This window comes from Erythrolamprus reginae, chromosome 1 (genome assembly GCF_031021105.1).
Source record: "Erythrolamprus reginae isolate rEryReg1 chromosome 1, rEryReg1.hap1, whole genome shotgun sequence".
NCBI classification, from domain to species: Eukaryota; Metazoa; Chordata; class Lepidosauria; order Squamata; family Dipsadidae; genus Erythrolamprus; species Erythrolamprus reginae.
In genome coordinates this window covers 369,968,783-369,979,915 of record NC_091950.1, presented here as the reverse complement: position 1 = coordinate 369,979,915, position 11,133 = coordinate 369,968,783, and the positions used below count along the sequence as shown (strand labels likewise).

The 11,133-nt window shown below is 37.1% G+C and overlaps 1 protein-coding gene across 1 annotated transcript in view; it reads right to left on the bottom strand.

Moving 5' to 3' along the window:
* Positions 1-261: 261 nt before the first annotated feature.
* The window catches only part of DYNC2LI1 (dynein cytoplasmic 2 light intermediate chain 1), a 39,133-nt gene continuing 28,261 nt past the window's right edge, over positions 262-11,133 (bottom strand). Inside the window, exons 11-13 of the mRNA XM_070734535.1 lie at positions 7,122-7,219; positions 6,205-6,297; positions 262-1,008 (exon numbers count right to left, since the gene is read on the bottom strand). Coding sequence (XP_070590636.1) covers positions 946-1,008; positions 6,205-6,297; positions 7,122-7,219 — 254 coding nt within the window. The 3' untranslated portion in view covers positions 262-945. The remainder of the gene's footprint in view (positions 1,009-6,204; positions 6,298-7,121; positions 7,220-11,133) is intronic.

Here is an 11,133-nt window from a genome sequence, read left to right as displayed (position 1 = left end):
TCTGTTTTTATCAGCGAAAAATGTGTTAAAATCCTCGGCACTACTCTGTAAGGGCTCCCCAACTCCCCCCTGGTTAAGAAGGGAGCGGGTCACCCTAAACAGAGCGGCCGGGTGGGATTCCGCTGATGCAATCAAGACGGCATGATACGCGCATCTTGCCGCCTTGAGCGCCACTTTGTAAGTCTTAATAAAAGCTCTTACAGGTGTGATATCTTACAAATCAGTTAGCCATGGACACATATTATGCATGGACAATTGAAATGAATTGGAGTTACTTTTTATTGAAATTGTTACATAAAAATGTCATATATATGTATTTATATATGCATGAGAAGTCCTTATATATACATCTTATACTGAAAACTTTATTTTAAAAAAGTGAATATTTTCCAATGCAGCTTAAATTGGCTTAAAGCCTTAAACTATTGACGTGTGAAAACATAAAGAAGAATTTTCTTATTTTCAAATATATTTTCATGAAGATCAATAAAATCTGTGCATTCCTCAATTTAAACAAAAACGGTCGGCAAGAAACAGAACTACATGTGTTAGTTCTGGACTACTGCATTGTCCAATAGCAATGTATCATTTACGGCATGTGCTGATGTGTGGAAAAATTACGGATGCTTATGGCTGAGCTGATAAACAACATACTACAATATTATGCAACTACAGGAATTATTTACTCAAACTTTTGCTTCAATGTAGTCAACAGAAAATATATACATACACAAGGTTTTAATAATAGCTAGCCATCTGGGCAGTAGACCATCACTTTGCTGTTGGTTGATTTTTCAGTACTCTTTCAGTACTCTTTCAGTTCTTCTTGAGACAACTGATCTCATGTCAGATATTAAACAGCTCTTAAAACCTTAGTTGAATCCACTTAAACATATGAAATATAGGTTTAAATTGAAAGCTGGATGAAAGGTAAATAATTCTTAGTCAAGAATCAAATTCTATTTCTTTCCAGGTTTTAGCTGCATTTCTTTTGTACTGTTCTAATTCCTGAAAGGGAAAAGGATAGATTTAAACATTAAATCACAACATCTCAAAACTGCATTGCACTTTTCAGCTTGTGAAAATTATGACTCCAACTATGCATCTCATTTTATAGTCTACTGCAACCACTGAATCAGATCCATCCTTTACCTTTGTATCCTATAAATATCTATATATATTACTGTCTGCCTGTTTATAACCATCATTCAGAAATTTGTGCATTAGTTTCATCTTTGAAACTGCAAGTGATTCATAGAATAAGCCATGGTTAAAGAGGTTTCCAGGTACATTTTTTACATTAAGCAAACTAGTTTTATTTTTTAATTTCACACTGTTTTTGTATGCCATTCCAATGCCAAGGCTTGCTAGAAAATTACTGAAGTATATTACTGCAAGAGCACTCATACCAACCACTTGCAGTTTCAAAAAGCCCTTGCTCAGGGCTATAGCGAGGCATAGAAATAGCTTTTTATTTAGTAACTCAATAATTCAAAGTGAATTGATTTTGAATTTTCAAAATAGAAAAGTATAAATGTGGACTAGACAATTTATCATCATCATATGAAAACATTTTTCATAATTATGGGCATTTCATCAATTATTTTAGTTTGTCACACGTTTCTGTAAATTTTGCAAAATTGCTAATTAATTTCTCAAATTGAGTGCATACATTTTCAGTCCCTTCTTGTTCTCCATATTTACTTATCTGATCAGGCAAAGCAGAAAGTGACTTGGATACTAACAACTGTGCAAACAACTTGAAAAATATCAACAATTCTATCACCATAAGTACTAAATAATAGCTATTTTTTAAAAAAGGTTTTTAAAGTAGACAGAAATTAAATCTAGCATGATCCATTTCAGGATGTAACACTAAGATTAGTTTGAATTCTTTTTTCAAATGGAAAAGGATTATGTTGCAGCTGTGATCTCCACTGATCAAATAAGCCTTAATTTTGAGTTAAATGACTGTAAACCATTCTGAATAGTTAGAATTAGGAATGGGGAATATCCTTATTTTAAATAAAGGTTACTAAAATTACTTTCTAGTATCACAGTCTGATAATGATATAAATAAACATTAATTACTGCACAATACTTCTGAAATGCATAACATTGACAATATAGGTTTATTCTATCAAATTATTTGGGTTAAGAAAATCTGAACAAAATCTCAAATCATGTGATTGTAAGTATCTTCTGATAGCAGAGCCTCTTCATTGCCACTATAAGCTATGTTCACTAAAATTCAATTCTAGCCTTATTAGCATCAAGAACCTGGGGGGAGGGGATCCTCTGTGCTGAATGAAAAAGTCATAAGAATGAAGTACTGTAAACTGATATAAATGGACATGTGGTGCATTCTAGAATAATGTTAATTTTCTATGGCAGCTGAGCGTCGGTGAAAAAAAAATCCAAACAGTTTCATTCTCGGACAGATTTTTTCTTTTGACTTTGAGAAAGATTTGGTTAGAAATAGAGATCCCTGCTACTGCTTCCAATCCATGGTCCTCAATGTCACCAACAATATGAGAAGTGTGTAAAACTCTATAGATAGAAATTCTGAGTCCAAAGAGCAACATGAAATGATCAGGGAAAAATGCATGAACTAAAATGCTACCATGCATGAATACCTCCAAGGAACAGAATACAAAGCATTATATTTGACAGTATACCTTTAGCATAAATGCTCTTCTCTCTACAAATGCTTTATCTTTAAAAGAATGTATGGAACAAAGGACTACAAAAGGGGGGGGGGAAGATTAGCTTTCTGAAGCATTTAATACTTATTCTTAAGATAACAGCCATTTCACTCTCAATTTTCATATAATTATGGGAAATCCTAATGCATTTAAAAACTGAATGTAGCTTGGGAATTGTTTTTTTACAGATGTATTCAGGGTTATCTGGCAGCTTTTAAAATCAAATGAAATATAAAAATCCCAAAATGTTTTCATAAAAGCCAGTTCAAATGTTACAATAATCTTATAATAACTGAACTTCAAATGGAAATTTTAGGGAAATAACTGCAGATAATTTTCTTTTGACAGAAACTTGTCTATTACCATATTTTCCTGCAATAGTAACAGCAACAAAAGCTGTAGCAACATTCAATGGCATCAATAATGATAACAATCTTTCCAAAAGAAAAGAATGCTGCAAGTAAGAAACTCCTGGAAAAAGATTAAATCATATTGAAAATTAATCTTACTGCTATCCTATTTTTCCTATTTTATTAATAAAAGCATCACCCAATCACATTTTGAATGAATGAAAAGCAATAATATATATGACAAGAAATTAAATTGAATGCTCTATTCTAAGTGTTGTGGTTGGCTCTGGCCCAGCTCCTGCCCCAGGGAATGTGGAGGTGGAGGTGGGGGAAACATCCACATGCCACAGGCCTGTTTCCCGATAGAATCTCCCGACAAAGTCTCCTCTGACAAAGGAAGCGTGAGTGGCAGGGAAGAGGGGAATTTGGCAGACAGCCCAGGAGGAGATCAATCATCCTTATCATCCCTGGATTCTGAACAAGAACTTATGACAGACCCACACATGCATAGAGTGATGCATAGGGGAGAACAACTGAAGGATTATTACAGGAGTTAAGTGATGCCACCCGTGGTTGGGTGGAGCTGCTGTAATTAGTGCTACAGATAAAAAGAGCAGCGTGTTGGTTTAGCCTCGTGGAAGGTTATCTAATTCATAGTTTCGTCAAGATCGTGGTTTTGCTGTTTCCCTGTTCAAGATTGTGTGTGGACTTTCTGGACTTTGGAATTGGACTAAATTTCCTAGTTACTGGGTGAGAAATTGGATTGCATTTAACCTGTGCCTTGTGTGTACCAGAAAATCCCTTTGACATTTAAAAAGGGAGTATTTTCTGCTTTTCTGTTGATAAAGACTTTTGGTTTTCCCTCTATTGTGTGGTGTGTGTCTTTTTGGACCAATTACCCTGTAATTACGCACGGTTGAGACACGCTAGCAGAACACTAACTGACAAAATAAATTCAGTAACATATCTGAATATGAAAGTCATAGTCCAGTGGAATGTACACATTTGGTACATAATCAAGATCACAATTAATGACCAAAAACTATCATTCCATATTTATTTGTCATCTAGTGGAAGTACCCTATAATATGTATTTAATTGCAGATGATTTTAGCTCCATAAACAAACATTATATCAGTTAAGATAATAATTTGGTTCACTACTAATGATGTAATTCCTAAGATGAATTTATATATTAAAACGTAGTGTAGAAATTCAGAATTCAGAAAGTTGTATAGAAAATATGCAGTTGTTTAAGATTTTAAAATATGTTATATGATTTATTTAAAAATAGTTTTTATGTAATGCTAATGCAGTCCAGGATATTGATCTAAAAATAGTCAAATCAAGGCTAGGAGGTTAATAATTCCTCAGAAAAACTGAATTCAAATCTGACATTTGTTCATACAAACAGATACTCATAACAGATATTGTTATTTCATACAAATAAGCATACACTTTTAAAACAATTGTTTATTGTAGAGCCTCCTTAACAACATTGATGAAACATACTGTATTCATTGATGAAAATGTCTGAATGTAATAAAGAAAAAACCTAGGAGTTGTTATGGAGATTGACAGAAGATGAAAAATAATTTGTGAACTGGCTAATTGGCATTGAGTTTACTGCTAAAAAAAAGTCTAAATATTTAGGAATCTATTAAAAATTATTATTTCCCAATTCGGAAACATATAATATTCAATATTTCTAGATAGAAGAAAAAAGTACAGCAGTTAAAATGAATACTTTAAGAAGACTAAAATTTCTATTTCAAATTATTTTCATCTCTATTGAGAATAAGATACTGAATGAATGGACAGACAAATAATGGCAGTCTAATAAAACAGCAAGAAACAAATTCAACAATTTGCAAGATTCAGAAGAAAGATATGGCCTAGCAATTCTAAATGGCAGACTCTAAATGTCAAACCGGTTACCCAATGTGGATTTTAGAATATGGTATTTTTATTTACGTGTCTATCACTTTAATGAAAGGGACAGACTTTTCACAGGGATTACATAGATGTATTTGGGTTAATATATAGAAACATAGAAACATAGAAGATTGACGGCAGAAAAAGACCTCATGGTCCATCTAGTCTGTCCTTATACTATTTCCTGTATTTTATCTTAGGATGGATATATTTTCATCCCAGGCATGTTTAAATTCAGCTACTGTATATATATATATATAAATAAACAATTTTCAAGAAACTAATATGAAGCTATCCAATGATAAATATGTCTCAGAGAGATTTTGCAGGACTGGTCTCCTTGCTATCAACTGTGACATTGAATTTTTTGCTGTTTCTTTGGAGACATGCTAGTTCATAATTCCTCATGGAGAAGTCTTTATCTGTTTTCTTTCTATGGTAATTCAACTTGTTGTGTGTCAGTAATGGGCAGCCAAAATTTTTACTGCCACACTGTGGGTGTGGTTTGTTTTGTGGGTGTGGCTTAATGGTCATGTGACTAGGTGGGAGTGGCTTGCCGGCCATGTGATCAGGTGGGAGTGGCTTGAATGATCATCATTGTTCTCGACGTACAATCTTACCAGTGTCGCTTAATGGGGTGACAATTTGCTTCACGTTTTCAACACTCTCCTTCCTGGGTCACCCCCCCCGCCTCAAGCTGGGTAGCTAGGTGAACCGGTGCTGCCAGAAGCATAAATGCTGCCAGTGCCGCTTCCACCCATGCCTTCTGCTTGCACCTCAGGTGAGAGGTGAGGCTGGAGGGGAGCCGGGCAGGAGAGAGGGAACTTCGTCTGATACCAGGAAGGAGGAAAGAGAAAAAAAGCCAGGAGTGTAGATGCAGCAGCAGCAGCAGGGAAATAAAGGAGAGCCGAACCTAGACAAGTAATCCAGGAAGTGATCAGCTGGAGCTGCGCACGCATTTGCATTTCTGCCAGTGGAACTGTGTTCCATCCCATCCTGCTTGCTGCCCACCCACCCTGTATGTTGTTAGGAAATTATTATTCACAGTGTTCTGGGGCTGGGGAAATTCTCCTTAGTGATTAAAAGAGGATCTCTGATCAGAAAAGCTCAACTTTATTGGTTTTGGACACGTTTATAGTAGCCGAGAAACATCAGATAAATTAGCCATGTTTTATTATAGAAAATATGGCCACAATAGTAGCATAACAACATACCTCATTTTTTTGACTTCGCATGGCATCAACTTCATATTCAGCATATTGTGGATCCTGAGCTGGATCCCTAGCTTCTTTGAAAATGTCTACTTTCTGAAATTATAAAGTAAAAAGTATAAAAATTCATTCTATTTACTTGCTTAACTTAAATGTACCTTGAATTGTCCCATAACAAGTGTAGAGAAACATTTTCAGCCCAAGTATCCCCTTTTCCTTTGCTAATTATTTGTTGTGGACTTTTTAATTGAAAGGCTCCTTATTTAATATATTATTATTAATTATAATGTATTATTGTTTTACTTATTATTATTTTATTACCAATCTATCTGATATCCTAATCAGAACTGTCTAATCCTGTGAAGGAAGTTACCATTTTTTGCTGCTAAAATAATCAAATTAGAGCCTGCTCCTCTTTTCCTCCACCTCTGAATACAGATTTATCCATCAAGAACTGTAACATCTCTGGATTGTTTCTGGCAACTATTATTAGTAGAGATGGAAGGTGGGTTGGGTGCACCACGTATCATTTATGCAGTAATAGGCAGAAAAGCAGCTTTGTCTCCGCAATATTTCAAGAAAAATATAACTTAGTCCACAGTGAAGTTAATACTCCTATAGGAATATTTGGTTTTTTTCTTTTGCAGCTCATTCATATATAGAGCAATTTATGATGAAGGCCCTAGGCTACGATGGCTGTGACCAATTAAGCAGTACTTATTGCTAGTAGAACATCAGCTAAAAGACTGGATCTCCATAGGGATCCAGTTATATTTTATTGATCCAAACTGTGGATACCTTAATTAAAGGTAATTTAATATATCATTAATAATTAATAATAAAATATATTTATATATTTCTATATTTCTATAAAATATATTTCTATATTTCTATAGTACATACATTAGAAATAACCCTACCTTTGGGGGAAATATCTTTCCAAAAACCTTTTTCCATAAATCCAAAGGTGTTTGTGCATGCAACTTTCCAATGTCACTATCAGCAGCAGGAGGCGGCCCTAACAATTATTAAAAATATTTGTAATAACATTCAACAAATAGTTTAAAAGAGAAGAAAGCTGCCTGTCATCTGCTGCCTCTTCCCATTTTCTCCAGGACACCCCTGTCATCTAAATGTTTACTGGATGATTTGAATCAATTACTTTCTCTCAGCTCAGCCTAGCCTACCATGTTTTCCCCAAAATAAGACCCAATCAGAAAATAAGCTCTGGTGGAGAAGGTGTGGTCATCCACCAAGGCAACTTGGCATTTTTCTGCTCCTGCAGGAAATTTCCGAACCCCCACTGTCTGGGGGGTGCTGATTCTTTTGAATCAACCCAGAACCTCCCTGGATTCCCTTTTTGCACACCCCACAGGCGTCGTCCAAGAGCCTCCACCAGCAGTGGAGCGGAAGCAGTTTGCTGCCTTTAGCCTTGGGAGACTGCGAACAGAAACTGGGACTGATTAATTGATGCCATCCGGAATGAAAAGAAAAGTAAATTTTGTGCTGGAGGAAGAGAAACAGAAAATTATTGACTCTGACCTGTACTTTGGCTGGAGGAGAGATTTTGTTAAAGAACTGTGTTATGATAAAGGAACTTTCTGACTAATTGGGGTAAGCGGCTAAACTGAAACCAGAACTTTCTAGCTTGCAAATTAAGAAGAATAAGGAAGTGATTCTAAAACGCATTTGGATAAAAATTGGATGGGTTGAGGCTTTGAAATTGGATTTAAAAGAGGGGGGAAAAGAACTTTAAGAGCTTAAATAGTTAAATGGAATTGTTTTGGTTTAAATGATCTTTAATTGCTGTTTAATAACGAATTGGTGGAGCCATTTGTTGGTCAAAGCTTATGAGAAAGATTGCGATTATTAAAATGGTTGATTAGATTTAGATTAATTTCTAATTAATAGCTTCTGTTAGATGTCTTATTTAGGTTTTGATGTGTGGATTTTATGGAAATTTTAGATTTATTGATTAAAATAGGTTTACCTGAATAAAATGTATTAAGTATGCTCAGAATTTTGGGAAATATTTGATTTGTTGAATATATTAAAATAGGTTCAAACAATTTTAATGAATATATTAAGGAAATATTAGGTTGGTTCATTATAATTAAAATAAGCTTAATTAGTTTTATTGAAATGTACAAATAAAGCAAACTGAATATAATAAGTAAAATTGGCATATAAGAACAGAGGTGGTTTTGAAAGATTCATAAAAATGGAATTAATGAACAATAGATGATTTATGGTGTACTGAAAAAAATGTATGAAATTGGTTATATTTCCCCCCCCCTTTTTAGTATTTTCAATGTTTGTGATTTGATATATGGGTTTTTAGATTTAAGTAAAATGTGTAAAGAGAAATAGAATGTTAGAAATATTATTTGTCAGTATATATTAGAGGGAACATTAATGAAGAGAGGTAATACATGATGATTGTGATTGATGAACGACAAGATTTGATAAATATATATATTTTTTGGCAATAAGGGACAAAAGATCTATAGAGAGAGAAATTAATAATTTTGTATTATGATTTTTTTTCTGGGATTATACCAGAGGTTCTAACAAAATACTGTATTTTATTGTACTGGAAATAGAAGATATTTGACATTGTATTAAAGCGTATGAAGGAAAAAATATAAAAAAATATACTGTAAAAAAAGAAAACAAGCTCTGGTATGGTTTTTCAGGATGCTTGTAATAATAAGCCCTATCCCCCAAATAAGTGCCAGCTGAAATTGTCAGTTACATGGATGTATTTAGTACCATATTTTTCTGAATATAAGACCTAACCAGAAAATAAATAAACAAACAAACTTATTCATTCATTCATTCATTCGTTCGTTCGTTCGTTCGTTCGTTCAATTTCTATGCCACCCTTCAAAACTTTGCTGAAGGCAGGGAGAGTGTGGGGCAGTACGGATCTCTGGGGGGAGCTCATTCCATAGGACCGGGGCTGCCACAGAGAAGGCTCTTCCCCTAGGCCCAACCAGACAACATTGTCTGGCTGACAGGACCAGGAGAAGGCCGACTCTGTGGGACCTGACAGTCCCCTAAGTAATCTGGTCCAATGCCATACAGGGCTTTATAGGTCATAACCAACACTTTCAATTGTGTTTGGAGACTAATCAGCAGCCACTTCAGCTCGAGGAGTGCTATAGAGACATGGACATGTTTCGGGGGACTCATGATAGCTTGCCCGGCTGCATTCTGTACTACTTGCAGCCTCCAAATACTCTTCAAAGGTAGCCCCATGTAGAGAACTTTGTAGTAGTTTAACCTCAAAATGATAAGGGAATGAGTGACTGTGAGTAGAGATTCCCTGTCCAAATAGGGCTGCAACTGGCACACCAGGTGAACCTGGGCGAACATCCCCCTTGCTACAACTGAAAGATGGTGTTCTAAGGTCAGCTGTGGGTCAAGGAGGATGCCCAAGTTGCGGACCCTCTCTGAGGGGGTCAAAAGTCCCCCCCCCGAGTGATGGATGGACAGATGGGATTGTTCTTGGGAGGCAAAACCCACAGCCACTCTGTCTTGTGGGGGTTGAGTCTGAGCCTGTTAACACCCATCCAAACCCTAACAGCCTCCAGACACTGGCACATTACTTACACTGCTTCACTGAGTGGACCCGGGGTGGAGATGTATAACTGAGTAACATACTGATGGTAACTCAGCCCATGTCATTGGATGACCTTTCCGAACAGTTTCATGTAGATATTGAACAGCATGGGGGAGAGGATTGATCCCTGAGGAACACCACAAAGGAGGGACCTCAGAGTTGACCTCTGATCCCCTGCAAACATTGACTGCGACCGAGCGTAGAGGTAGGAAGTGAACTACCATAAAACAGTGCCTCCTACTCCTAACCCCTCATGCTGGTGCAGAAGGATACCATGGTTGATGGTATTGATAGCTGCTGAGATGTCAAGGAACACCAGGATAGAGGATTGACCTCTATCCTGGCCCCCCCAGAGATCATCCGTCAGCGTGATCAAAGCAGTTTCCATGCTATAGCCAGGCCTGAAACCGGACTGTTGAGGGATAATTGGCTTCATTCAGGGACCGTTGGAGCTGGAGTGACACCACCTTCAGGTAAGGCTTCTTGAGGAGGGGGCACACAGTTGCCTCCTTGCAGGGAAACAGAAAGGACCCCTCCCTCAGAGAAGTATTGACAATCACCTGGACGCAGCCCCGTGTCATCTCCCTACTGGCCAAATTAGCTAGGAGAGAAAATAAACAGGTGACCGAGCTCACAGCTTCCATGTCCTTGTCTACTTCATCAGCATCACCAAGTCAAACTCCTCCACACAACAGGACTAAGATGGGCCTCTGTCACCTCGACTGACCTGTTGTCAGCCAACACTACGTTCCAATTGGAGTCAAGGTCTGTCTGGATCTGAGCAATTTTATCTGAGCAAAACTTATTAAAGTCCTTAGCACTACCCTGCCAGGGTTCATCAACCACCCACCCCGGTTAAGGAGGGAGCGTGTCACCCTAAACAGGGCGGCTGGGTGAGAAGCAATCAAGTCATGATACATGCATCTTGCCACCTTGAGCGCCACCTGATAAGTCTCAATATGAGATCTTACAAGTGTTCAATCAGATCCAGATTTACTTTTCCTCCAATGCTTCTCTAGACGTCTCTTCTGGCATTTCATCCCACGGAGTTCCTCAATAAACCAAGGAGATCTTCTGGGTCTATTGCCACAGAGATGTCGCAAAGGCACAATCTGGTCTAGAGCCCCTGCCGCAGCCGTATTCCAAGCTGCTGCAAGGGACTTGGTCGAATTGTGTACAAGCGCCCTGTGAAAGCCCTCCAGGTCCATTAGGTGCCTGGGGCAGAACCACCTAATTAGTTCTGTCTCCCTGCGGGGGAAGGATTGGAGCCTTAAAATGAAGCCTTAGCAGAAAATGATCCGACCAGC